This window comes from Salvelinus sp. IW2-2015, unplaced genomic scaffold (assembly GCF_002910315.2).
Source record: "Salvelinus sp. IW2-2015 unplaced genomic scaffold, ASM291031v2 Un_scaffold1688, whole genome shotgun sequence".
NCBI lineage: Eukaryota > Metazoa > Chordata > Actinopteri > Salmoniformes > Salmonidae > Salvelinus > Salvelinus sp. IW2-2015.
The window spans coordinates 134,880-149,009 of NW_019943087.1; the positions used below are offsets into that span (position 1 = coordinate 134,880).

The 14,130-nt window shown below is 39.8% G+C and overlaps 1 protein-coding gene across 1 annotated transcript in view; it reads left to right on the forward strand.

The window, feature by feature from the left end:
* gab2 (GRB2-associated binding protein 2) overlaps positions 1 to 14,130 on the forward strand; it is a 141,334-nt gene that overhangs the window by 87,340 nt on the left and 39,864 nt on the right. Inside the window, exon 2 of the mRNA XM_024139148.2 lies at positions 4,759 to 5,062. Coding sequence (XP_023994916.1) covers positions 4,759 to 5,062 — 304 coding nt within the window. The remainder of the gene's footprint in view (positions 1 to 4,758; positions 5,063 to 14,130) is intronic.

Below are 14,130 nucleotides of genomic sequence, written 5' to 3' on the forward strand. Positions count from 1 at the left end.
ACAGGGACCTACAGTTCTGGATTGTATGAGACAGGAGTACAGTCTGGATGTAAAAGATAGTGGTAGAACAGGCCTACAGTCTGGATGTATGAGACAGGGATACAGTCTGGAATGTATGAGACAGGACCTACCAAAGTCCTTGGATGTATGAGACAGGACCTACTGAGTCTGGCATGTAATGAGACGGAACCTATGCAACGTCTGGATGTATGAGACAGGACTCGTCTATGACAGGGCTCCAGTGGATGTATGAGCGACAGGACCTGATGATGGAGCAGTGCACTGCAGTCTGGTAGTATGAGACAGGACTACAGAAGTCGGAATGTATGAGTACAGGACTACAGCTGGATTATGAAGACAGGACTATTCAGGATGTCTGACATGACTAACTGGGAGAAGTGAAGGCCTACAGTCTGGATGTATGAGAAAGGACCTATCTGCAGCAGTCTGCATGTATGAGACAGGACCTACAGTCTGCATGTATGAGACAGGACCTACAGCAGCAGTCTGGATGTATGAGACAGGACCTACTGCAGCAGTCTGCATGTATGAGACAGGACCTACAGTCTGCATGTATGAGACAGGACCTACTACAGCAGTCTGGATGTATGAGACAGGACCTACTGCAGCAGTCTGCATGTATGAGACAGGACCTACAGCAGGATGTGAGAGAGGGCCGGAAGTGCTTCTGGCATATGGCCAGAGTCCCTGTTCCATCAAGCACACACACACACACACACACACATCATCTGCTTGTCTCTGGCCTCAGAACAGAGAGGGCCTTCAGACATTATTTGCTCACAACATTTCTTCTATTATTACCTACAGTCGGAAATCACTTTTGGATATTCGATCAGCGTTCACTCACAAATCCAAGCAGAAATTCGACTTCCCTGACCTGGATCCTTTGTTTGAACTTCCCGAGGCAGTTCTACTCGTCCCGGGGGGCTGCACCAAATTGTCAAACCCTAGAGAAGAGGTAGGAGTGGGGTGATTTTAGTAACGTACAGGAACTCAAGTCCAATTCTATCAACACATCTGTTCTACACGCGCAACACGGATCCTGGATCATTCCTACTCTCCCTTCCAGGACGGCTACAAGGCCACGCCCTCCCTTCAGCAAATCAGATCATGCCTCCATTCTGCTCCTTGCCACTGACAGGCAGAAACTTAAAACAGGAGCGGGACTGTTCAACGTTGGTCTGACCAATTGCAATCTATGCTTCAAGATTGTTTTGATCACGCAGACTTGGAAATGTTCCCGCCTCTGAGAATAGTATCGACGTATCAACACTGACTCTGTGCTGTAGTTCATCAGGAAGTGCTCAGAGGATGATTACAACTTRTCCAAACCTAAACCTCATTTAAGGAGACTGGGAACATGGACATGTCCAAACAGACCAGCTACCACCTTCGTCGGGCAATCGGAGGCAAAACGACAGTACAGGGACAAAGTGAAGTTGCAATTCACGGCTCAGACACGAGTCATATGTGGCAGGGATTATAAAGGGGAACACCAGCCTCGTGGTGGACACCGCCGCCTTATTCCCGGACGAGCCAAACACTTTCTTCGGCCTCTTTGAGGAAAACAATATCAAGCCACGCCCCCAGAGGCTAACCAGGACTGTGTGCTCTCGTCCTCCGTGGCTGACCATAAGTCAGTGTGTTAACCCCTCTCAAGGCTGTCGGCCCAGACGGCATCCCAAGCCGCGTCCTCAGAGCATATCCCAGTCTGTTGTCAACCATTGTTCCTGTGCCCAAGAAAGCGAAGGTAACTGAACTAAATGACGATCGCCCCGTAGCACTCACTTCTGTCATCATGAAGTGTTTTGAAAGGATAGTTAGAGTCTATCTAAGTAACATAATAAAAAAATCCCCAACAAAATCCATCAATTTAATATTGGTTCTTAATAGATTGATAGATTTTTTGTTGTGGGGGGGGGGGGCAATGCAAATAGTCTGGGTAGCCATTTGATTAGCGGTTCAGGAGTCTCATGGCTTGGGGGTAGAAGCTGTTAAGAAGCCTTTTGGACCTAGACTTGGCACTCCGGTACCGCTTACCGTGTGGTAGCAGAGAGAACAGTCTATGACTAGGGTGGCTGGAGTCTTTGACTATTTATAGGGCCTTCCTCTGACACCGCCTGGTATAGAGGTTCTGGTTGGGAGGAAGCCATCCTATATAACTACTGTCTATAATGTCTAAACACACCATTCTATATAACTACAGTCTATACACACCATCCTATATAACTACTGTCTATACACACCATCCTGTATAACTACTGTCTATACACACCATCCTATTATAACTACTGTCTATACACACCATCCTATATAACTACTGTCTATACACACCATCCTATTATAAACTACTGTCTATACACACATCCTATATAACTACTGTCTATACGTCTAATACCACACCATTCCTATAACTACTGTCTATACACACCATCCTAATATAACTACTGTCTATACACACCATCCTATATAACTACTGTCTATACACACCATCCATATATAACTACTGTCTATACACACATCATAATATAATACTGTCTATACACCATCTATATAACTACTGTCTAACACATCCATTTAACTAATGTCTATACACCATCCTTATATAATACTGTCTATACTGTCTATAACACATCCTATAAAACTACTGTCTATACACACCATCCTATATAACTACTCATACTGTTATACAACCATCCTATAATAACTACTGTCTATACGTCTATACTCCCATCTAATAACTACTGTCTATACACACCATCCTATATAACTACTGTCTATAACACCACATCCTATATACTACTGTCTAGTCTATACACACCATCTATATAACTACTTAATCTTCTATACTACTCGTTACTGCTATACACACCATCCTATATAACTACTGTCTATACACACCATCCTATATAACTACTGCTTATACACACCATCACTACATATAACTACTGTCTATACACACCATCCTATATAACTACTGTCTATACCCACCATCTATATACTACTGTCTATACCACATCCTATATAACTACTGTCTATACACACCATCCTATATAACTACTGTCTATACCACACCATCCTATATAACTACTGTCTATACACACCATCCTATATAACTACTGTCTATACACCCATCCTATATAAACTACTGTCTATACACACCATCCTATATAACACTGCTACTGTCTATACACACCATCTATATAACTACTGTCTATACACACCATCCTAATATAACTACTGTCTATACATACACCATCCTATATAACTACTGTCTATACACACATCCATATAACTACTGTACTGTATACACACCATCCTATATAACTACTGTCTATACACACCATCCTATATAACTACTGTCTATACACACCATCCTATATAATACCCTATACAACACCTATAACTATGTCTATACACACCATCCTATATAACTACTGTCTATACACACCATCCTATACTACTGTCTATACACACCATCCTATATAACATGTCTATACTGTCTATACACACCATCCTAATATACTACTGTCTATACACACCATCCTATATAACTACTGTTACACCCTATACTACTCATATCACACATATTATAATACTGTCTATACACACCATCCTATATAACTACTGTCTAATACACAACCATCCTATATAACTACTGTCTATACACACCATCTTATATAATACTGTCTATACACACCATCCTATATAACATACTGTCTATACACACCATCCTATATAACTACTGTTACTACACACATCCTATATAACTACTGTCTATACACACCATCCTATATAACTACTGTCTATACACACCATCCTATATAACTACTGTCTATACACACATCCTATATAACTACTGTCTATACCTGTCTATACACACCATCTCTATAACTACTGTATACACACCATCCTATATAACTATTGTCTATACACACCACCCCTATATAACTACTGTCTATACACACCATCCTATATAACTTACTGTCTATACACACCATTCTATATATAACTACTGTCTATACACACCATCCTATATAACTACTGTCTATACACACTTTACTATTAATTACTGTCCTTACTGTTTGTACACATTGTATCTGTCTCTGTGTACAGGAACAGGTGTCCATAACATTGTGTCTGTCATTGTATTCGTAATATTTGCTTTATGAAGGCCTTTTTATTGTCACCGCCTGAGAGGACATTCCCTCGGCTGCACTCCATTGACATCCAGTTTGGCCAGATTCTTATTGCTTGTCCAGCTGTCAGTCACTTTTGTGATAGGGAGGAGCCCGCCCCTGCAGGTGTGTGCTGGAGTGAAGCTGTCACAGAGATCTGTTTGTGTGTGTGTCTCTCTCTCTTCTCTCTGAGGGATATGAGCAGCACAGGAAATACGTTGGGGGGGGGGGGGGGAAGTACACCTGCCCCAAACCCACCAAACCGCCTCTGATCTCAATCTGTGTGTTTGATCAGAGTTAACTCCCCAACTGTTGCTCAACTGTCTCTTACACCATTACCATGGGAACGGACTGTGGGAACAGACACAGACAGAGTTGATGACATTGTTCTCCAGGGGAATCACTGTTGACTAAATGACTTGTTGAAGTTGGTCTGATTTTGACTTTTGAATTGAGCGCCGGTAAGGTTTGTGATCACACAGAGTTGTTTTTTTGTGTTTCCACGGTTATATAATTTGTTGAATCCCTGTTTTTTTTGTATTTCTCATCTTCTCTCCAGGCGTGGAAAAAACGTTGGTTCATCCTGCGTAGTGGTCGTATGTCTGGCGACCCTGATGTCCTGGAGTACTATAAGAACGACCGGTCTAAGAAGCCCATCCGGATCATCGACCTGCACTGCTGTGAGCAGGTGGACGCCGGGCTGACCTTCAAGAGGAAGGAGTTTCAGGATAGCTTCGTGTTCGACATCAAGACGTCAGAGCGTACCTTTTACCTGGTGGCAGAGACCGAGGAGGAGATGAACAAGTGGGTTCGCTCTATCTGTCAGCTGTGTGGCTTCAACCAGTCAGAGCAGAATAACCACGGTACGTACCCCCTGACCTCTGACCCCTGAATCCTACTTAACCTTTAACCTGGTTGGTTCAACCAGTCAGAGCAGAACAACCACGGTACGTAGCCCTGACCTCTGACCCCTGAATCCTACTTAACCTTTAACCTGGTTGGTTCAACCAGTCAGAGCAGAACAACCACGGTACGTACCCCTGACCCCTGAATCCTACTTAACCTTTAACCTGGTTGGTTCAACCAGTCAGAGGAGAACAACTACGATATGTACTATGACCCCTGACCCCTGAACCTACACCCAGCCCTTAGCCCCACCCCCACCCACCTAGGAGTCTTGTTTTGTATCTGAGGTGCAGTAGGTTAGGGGTTGTTTTGTATCTGAGGTGCAGTAGGTTAGGGGTTGTTTTGTATCTGAGGTGCAGTAGGTTAGGGGTTTGTTTTGTATCTGAGGTGCAGTAGGTTAGGGGTTGTTTTGTATCTGAGGTGCAGTAGGTTAGGGGTTGTTTTGTATCTGAGGTGCAGTAGGTTAGGGGTTGTTTTGTATCTGAGGTGCAGTAGGTTAGGGGTTGTTTTGTATCTGAGGTGCAGTAGGTTAGGGGTTGTTTTGTATCTGAGGTGCAGTAGGTTAGGGGTTGTTTTTTTTACTGGGGGTGGTCGGGTTTTCCTGTCTCCTCTCTTTCGATCCCCCTCCTTCCTTCCTCCTACATCTTCTCTAATCGGATAAGTTTGCCTCATTGTCAAAACGGCAGGCAGAGAACAGTTCATCCTGCAATATGATAATCACAAATGGCTGGGACGTTATATTGTGGTTTTGTGTTTGCTGTGGACAGACGTTGTGTGGGCGGTTGTGTTGTTTGCATGGCACAAACGTTTGTGGGGTTGTGTGTTTGCTCTGGGGAATCAACGTTGTGTGTTTCGGCCTGGGACAACGTTGTTGTGTTATGCTGGGACAACGTTGTGTGGTTGGTTGTGTGTTTCCTGGGCCGTATGAATTGGATCCCCAATAAGCTTCAAGCTTAAATGATAATATCAGGGCGAGTGTTGTACTTATTCAAACCACAGTGTAATTGGCAACATCAGGGAGTTGTCTATTATAAAACCAGCAGTGTAATAACATCAGGGTGTTGTCCCTTTATTAAAACCACAGTGTTAATAACATCAGGGTGTTGTCTTTTAAAACCACAGTGTAATAACATCAGGGTGTTGTCTTATTAAAACCACAAGTGTAAATAACATCTCAGGGTGTTTGTCTCTATGTAAATACCACAGTGGTAATATCATCAGGGTGGTATGTCTTATTAAAAACGCACAGTGTAATAAATCTAGGTTGTATGTCTTATTAACGAACCACAGTGTAATAACATCAGGAGTTGTCCTTAATTTTTTTTTTTTTTTAAACCGACAGCGTATAATAACATCAGGGTGTTGTCTTATTAAAACCACAGTGTAATAACATTCAGGGTGTGTCTTATTAAAAACCACAGATGTATATAACATCAGGGATTGTCTTATTAAAACACAGTATAATAACATCAGGGAGTTGTCTTATTAAACCACATGTATACATCAGGGTGTTGTGCTTAATAAAACCACCAAGTGTAATAACATCAGGGTGTTGTCCTTATTAAAACGCAAGTGTAATAACAATCAGGGAGTTGTCTTATTAAAAAACCCAATGTATAAATAAACATCAGGAGTTGGTCTTATTAAGACCCAACAGTGGTAATAACATCAGGGTGTTGTCTTATTAAAACCACAGTGTAAATAACATCAGGGAGTTGGTCCTTATTAAAACCACCAGTATACATAACATCAAGGGAAGTTGTCTTATTAAAACCACAGTCGGTAATAACATCAAGGGAGTTGTCCTTCATTAAACCACAGTATAATAACATCAAGGGTTTGTCTTATTAAGACCACAAGTTTAATAACATCAGGGATGTTGTCTTATCTAAAACCACAGTAGTAATAACATCAGGGGTTGTCTTATTAAAACCACAGTATATAACATCAGGGAGTGTGTCTTAGTAAAACCACAGTGTAATAACATCAGGGTGTTGTCTTAGGTTAAAAACCACAAGTGTTAATAAACATCAGTGGGTGTTGTCTTATTAAAACCACAGTTAAAACATCAGGGAGTGTCTTATTTAAAACCACAGTGTAATAACATCCAAGGGCTGTTGTCTTATTAAAACCACAAGGGTTTTTGAATAATACATCAGGAGTTGTCTTATTAAGAACCACAGCGAAATACAGCTCGGGGAGTTGGTCTTATTAAAAACTCACAGTTATAATAACACTCAGGGAGTTGTCTTATTAAATACCACAAGTAATAAACATCAGGAGTGTGTCTTATTAAAACACATTGTGTAATAACATCAGGGGAGTTGTTTGATTATAAACCACAGATGATAATTAACAGTCAGGGTGTTGATCCCTTATTAAAACCACAGGTGTAATAACATGCAGGGATTTCTTTATTAAAACCACAGTTAATAAACATCAGGGTTTGTCTTATTAAAACCAACAGTTCTAAAACATCAGGGTGATTGTTTATTAAAACGCTACAGTGTAATAAACATCAGTGGGTTGTCTTATTAAAACTCACAGATATAATAACATCAGGGTTTTGTCTTATTAAAAACCCACAAGTATAAAACATCAGGGAGTGTTTGTCTTATTAAAACACCAGTGTAATACAATCAGGGAGTTGTCTTATTATAAACCACAGTGGTAATAACATCAGGTGTGGTCCCTTATTAACCCGGTTTCGGGTGTTTATTAAAACCAGTATAATAACATCAGGGTGTTGTCTTTATTAAAACCACAGTGTAATAACATCAGGGAAGTTGTCTCTATATTAAAACCAACAGTGATAAAACATCCCGGGAGTTGTCGTATTTAAACCACATGTAATAACCATCAGGGGTTGTCTTATTAAAACCAACAGTGTTAATAACATAGGGTGTTGTCGTCTTATTTTAAAACACCACAGTGATAATATACATCAGGAGTTGTCTTATTTATAAACCACAGTGTAAAACATAGGGTTTGTCTATTAAAACCACAAGTATAATTAACATCAGGGTGTTGTCTTATTAAAACCAACTGAATAACATCAAGGAGTTGGTCTTATTAAAACCCACCCCAAGTTATAAATAACAACCCAAATTTTTTTCAAGGTGGAGTTTGTCTTATTAAAACCACACGTGTAATAACATCAGGAGTTGTCGTATTAAAACCACCAGTGAATTAATAACATCAGGGACGTTGTCTTATTAAAAACCACAGTGGTAAATAATCATCAGGGGTATACAGTATACAGTATAAAACCAACAGTATAACTGCATGCATTTGGAAGTGTTCGACCGCCTTGACTTTTACACATTTTGTTTGTTACGTTACAGCCTTTTTCTAAAAATGTAATTAAATTGTTTTCCTCTCAATCTACACATTTTAGTTTTTTTTATTTGTATGAATTGCTATCATAATTTACCATTACCCTTTATTCAGTACTTTTTGAAGTTCCCTTTGGCAGCGATTACAGCCTGCGGTCTTCCTGGGTATGACCTAGAAGCTTGGCACACACTTTTATTTTGAGAGAGTTTCTCTCCATCCTTCTTCAGATCTTCTTCAACCTCTGTCAGGTTGGTGCGTGAGCGCGCTTCACAGCTATTTTCAGCGTCTTCCCAGATACATGTATGTTCAAACGGGTTCAAGTCTGTTCTCGGAGCTCTAGGGACCAATTCCTTCGACCAGTCAGGCTTGTTTTTGGCTCTGACGATGCCACTGTCAACTGTGCATTCCAAATCATGTCTAATCAATTTCTCATTAACCACAGGTGGACCTCAATCAAGGATCTTTGCAAGATGGCGCCGATCGTGATGGAGCTTCGCTTCAAGTCCTTAGGAGACTGCAGTATTTCGTTTTGTTATGTATTATTTCTTACATTGTTAGCCCAGGAAACCTTAAGTGTTAATACATACAGCTGGGAAGAAATATTGGATATCAGAGAGATGTCAACTTACAGCACAACAGCACACGACCAGGAATACAACCAGCACTACGACCAGGAATCAACCAGCACTACGACCAGGAATACGACCAGCACTAACGACCAGGAATACGAACCAGCATACGACCAGCACTACGACCAGCACTACGACCAGATACGACAGGATACGACCAGGAATACGACGCCAGATACGACCAGCACTACGACCAGGAATACGACCAGCACTACGACCAGGAATACGATCAGCACTACGACCAGGGAATCGACGACAGGAATACGACCAGCACTACGACCAGGAATACGCCATCACTACGACCAGGAATACAGGACACCTTCAACACCCAATGTCACATAAAGGCAAAAAAGGATCATCAAGGACAACAACCACCCGAGCCACTGCCTGTTCACCCCGCTATCATCCAGAAGGCAAGGTCAGTAAAAGTGCATCAAAGCTGGGACAGAGAGGTTGAAAAGCAGCTTCTATCTCAAAGCCATCAGATTGTTAAACAACCACCACTAGCACAGAGAGGCGGCTTTTCTACCTACAGACTTGAAATCATTGGCCACTTTAATAAATGGAACACTTGTCACTTTAATAATGCCACTTTAAGAGTGTTTACATATCTCGCATTACTCATCTCATATGTATATACTGTATATATGTGAAGAATGCAACAAAGATGCAGAATCATCTGGCCAAGTGCATAAAGTTCCCATTCAGCGCTCACAACAAGCAACCTTTGACAAAAGTCCCTCTACTTCTGTTTGAGGTGAAAATGAGGAATCAGACACCTTATCAATAGCAATCTACCTCACAAGTGAGAAAGATAAGACACCACATTGAAGCTGCCCAAGCACACCCGTTGGGGTGGTGTTGTCATCATGTTTGACAGTCTCCTGGAGGGGAAGGAGTCTCTCCAAGAAATGGTCATATCACAGTCTGCCGATATGGACAGCCCCACAAGAGGATCCTCCTGGATGGTGTATTTTGGGAGAGAGTAGTAAGCAGCCTGAATCTCCTGAAACCTCCTGAAGCCTTTGCCACAGATTGAGGGAGACAATGCCATCCTGTCTGATGTTCAGACTCTGCTGGCAGATGTAAGAGAAGAACTCCGTACTGCCCTGCCCACTTCACTGTTGCTCCAAGCAGAGGAAACTGCAGTTCTGAAATACATCAAAAAGCGTGAAGACTTCTGCCTGAAGCTCCACCTGGTGGAAGGGACTTTGTGGATCTGAGGCTCTTTCTTCTGTTGCCTCCATCATCCTCCAAATCCCACCAACATCAGCCGTCTCAGAGCGCAACTGGTCCTTGTTTGGGGAACACACACACCAAAGCACGCAACAGGCTGACCAATACAAATTGGTGGCCATCCAGACAATTGAGTTTTTTTGAGCCTGACAACGAGCCATCCTCAACAAGGTTGGAAAGTGACAGTGAAGATGAGGCCTCAGGTCTGATGTTCAAGAGGTGGACATTGATGAGGTCCAGGGAGAAGACATGGAAGCCTGAAAGGAAGACAACCAAAGCTTTAGTCTAGAAACTATAATTTTACAGATGTATGTTGAAAATGTTTCTGGGAGATGCGATGGATCATTTAATATTCCCTTTAGTTGTTCAGTGAAATCATCCCATGTGAAGAGTCAACTCGTGTAATTAAAGTTCAATTCGTAACTAAATCGTTTTTTTTTTTCTATTAGAAGGATTTCATCATTTGCAAATATGTCTACTTATAATAAGGTAAAAGGTTTACGTTTCTGTCTCCATATGATATGGATAAATATATCCAATGCAAAAAACATCTACATTTAAATGGTATTAATACTCATTTGTATATATTTCCGTTAATTCCCATATATTCCCGTTAATTCCCACGGAAAGTTTCCACCTCTGAATATTCCCAAATGTGCACCCCGTAATATTACCTGTTAGAAACTGCTGCACTATTTGGATTAGAAGCATTAGCATTTTGCTACAACTCGCAATAACATCTGCTAACCATGTGTATGTGACCAATAACATTTGATTTGAAGTTGTAGAAACATCTCAAGGATGATCAATGAAAACAGGATGCACCTGAGCTCAATATCGAGTCTCATAGCAAACGGTCTGACTACTTATGTAAATAAGGTAATAGTGTTTTCACTTTGTTTTTACGGGGTATTGTGTTGTAGATTGATGAGGATTTTTTTTTTTTATCCATTTTAGAATAAGGCTTGAACGTAACAAAATGTGGAACAAGTCAAGGGGCTGAACACTTTCCGAAAGGACTGTTATAGTCTAGTAGTCTACCCATCTGATTTAGGGTTACATATCCTGACATATATATAGTCTAGTAGTCTACCCATCTGATTTAGGGTTACATATCCTGACATATATATAGTCTAGTAGTCTACCATCTGATTTAGGGTTACATATCCTGACATATATATAGTCCTAGTAGTCTACCCATCTGATTTAGGGTTACATATCCTGACATATATATAGTCTAGTAGTCTACCCATCTGATTTAGGGTTACATATCCTGACATATATATAGTCTAGTAGTCTACCCATCTGATTTAGGGTTACAATATCTGACATATATATATCTAGTAGTCTACCCATCTGATTTAGGGTTACATATCCTGACATATATATAGCTAGTAGTCTACCCATCTGATTTAGGGTTACATATCCTGACAATATATAGTCTGTAGTCTACCCATCTGATTTAGGGTTACATATCCTGACATATATATAGTCTAGTAGTCTACCCATCTGATTTAGGGTTACTATCCTGACATATATATATATGCTAGTAGTCTACCCATCTGATTTAGGGTTACATATCCTGACATATATATAGCTAGTAGTCTACCCATCTGATTTAGGGTTACATATCCTGACATATATATAGTCTAGTAGTCCCTCATCTGATTTAGGGTTACATATCCTGACATATATATAGTCTAGTAGTCTACCCATCTGATTTAGGGTTACATATCCTGACATATATATAGTCTAGTAGTCTACCCACTGATTTAGGGTTACATATCCTGACATATATATAGTCTAGTAGTCTACCCATCTGATTTAGGTTACATATCCTGACAATATATAGTCTAGTAGTCTACCCATCTGATTTAGGTGTTACATATCCTGACATATATATAGTCTAGTAGTCTACCCATCTGATTTAGGTTACATATCCTGACATATATATAGTCTAGTAGTCTACCCATCTGATTTGGGTTACATATCCTGACATATATATAGTCTAGTAGTCTACCCATCTGATTTAGGGTTACATATCCTGACATATATATATAGTCTAGTAGTCTACCATCTGATTTAGGGTTACATATCCTGACATATATATAGTCTAGTAGTCTACCCATCTGATTTAGGGTTACATATCCTGACATATATATAGTCTAGTAGTCTACCCATCTGATTTAGGGTTACATATCCTGACATATATATAGTCTAGTAGTCTACCCATCTGATTTAGGGTTACATATCCTGACATATATATAGTCTAGTAGTCTACCATCTGATTGGGTTACATATCCTGACATATATATAGTCTAGTAGTCTACCCATCTGATTTAGGGTTACATATCCTGACATATATATAGTCTAGTAGTCTACCCATCTGATTTAGGGTTACATATCCTGACATAATATATAGTCTAGTAGTCTACCCATCTGATTTAGGGTTACATATCCTGACATATATATAGTCTAGTAGTCTACCCATCTGATTTAGGGTTACATATCCTGACATATATATATATTATCTAGTAGTCTACCCATCTGATTTAGGGTTACATATCCTGATATATATATAGTCTAGTAGTCTACCCATCTGATTTAGGGTTACATATCCTGACATATATATATGTCTAGTAGTCTACTACCATCTGATTTAGGGTTACATATCCTGAACATATATATAGTCTAGTAGTCTACCATCTGATTTAGGGTTACATATCCTGACATATATATAGTCTAGTAGTCTACCCATTCTGATTTAGGGTTACATATCCTGATATATATATAGTCTAGTAGTCTACCCATCTGATTTAGGGTTACATATCCTGACATATATATAGTCTAGTAGTCTACCCATCTGATTAGGGTATCATATCCTGACATATATATAGTCTAGTAGTCTACCCATCTGATTGGGGGTACATATCCTGACATATATATAGTCTAGTAGTCTACCCATCTGATTTAGGGTTACATATCCTGATATATATATGTCTAGTAGTTCTACCCATCTCTGATTTAGGGTTACATATCCTGACATATATATAGTCTAGTAGTCTACTCCCATCTGATTTAGGGTTACATATCCTGACATATATATAGTCTAGTAGTTCTAACCCCATCTGATTTAGGGTTACATATCCTGACATATATATAGTCTAGTAGTTCTATCTACCATCTGATTTAGGGTTACATATCCTGACATATATATAGTCTAGTAGTCTACCCATCTGATTTAGGGTTACATATCCTGACATATTATATAAGTTAGTAGTAGTCTTACCCATCTGATTTAGGGTTAACATATTCTGACTATATATAGTCTAGTAGTACCTACCCATCTGATTATTAGGTTACATATCCATTGACATATATATAGTCTAGTAGTTCTACCCATCTCTGATTTAGGGTTACATATCCTGACAATATATAGTCTAGTAGTCTACCCATCTGATTTAGGGTTACATATCCTGACATATATATAGTCTAGTAGTCTACCAATCTGATTTAGGGTTACATATCCTGAACATATATATAGTCTAGTAGTCTACCTGATCAAGTCCTGATTTTAGGGTTACATATCCTGATCATAATATAGTCTAGTAGTCTACCCATCTGATTTAGGGTTACATATCCTGACATATATATATAGTCTAGTAGTCTACCATCTGATTTAGGGTTACATATCCTGACTATATATTCTAGAGTCTACCATCTGATTTAGGGTTACATATCCTGCATATATATAGTCTAGTAGTCTACCCATCTGATTTAGGGTTACATATCCTGACATATATATAGTCTAAGTAGTCTACCCA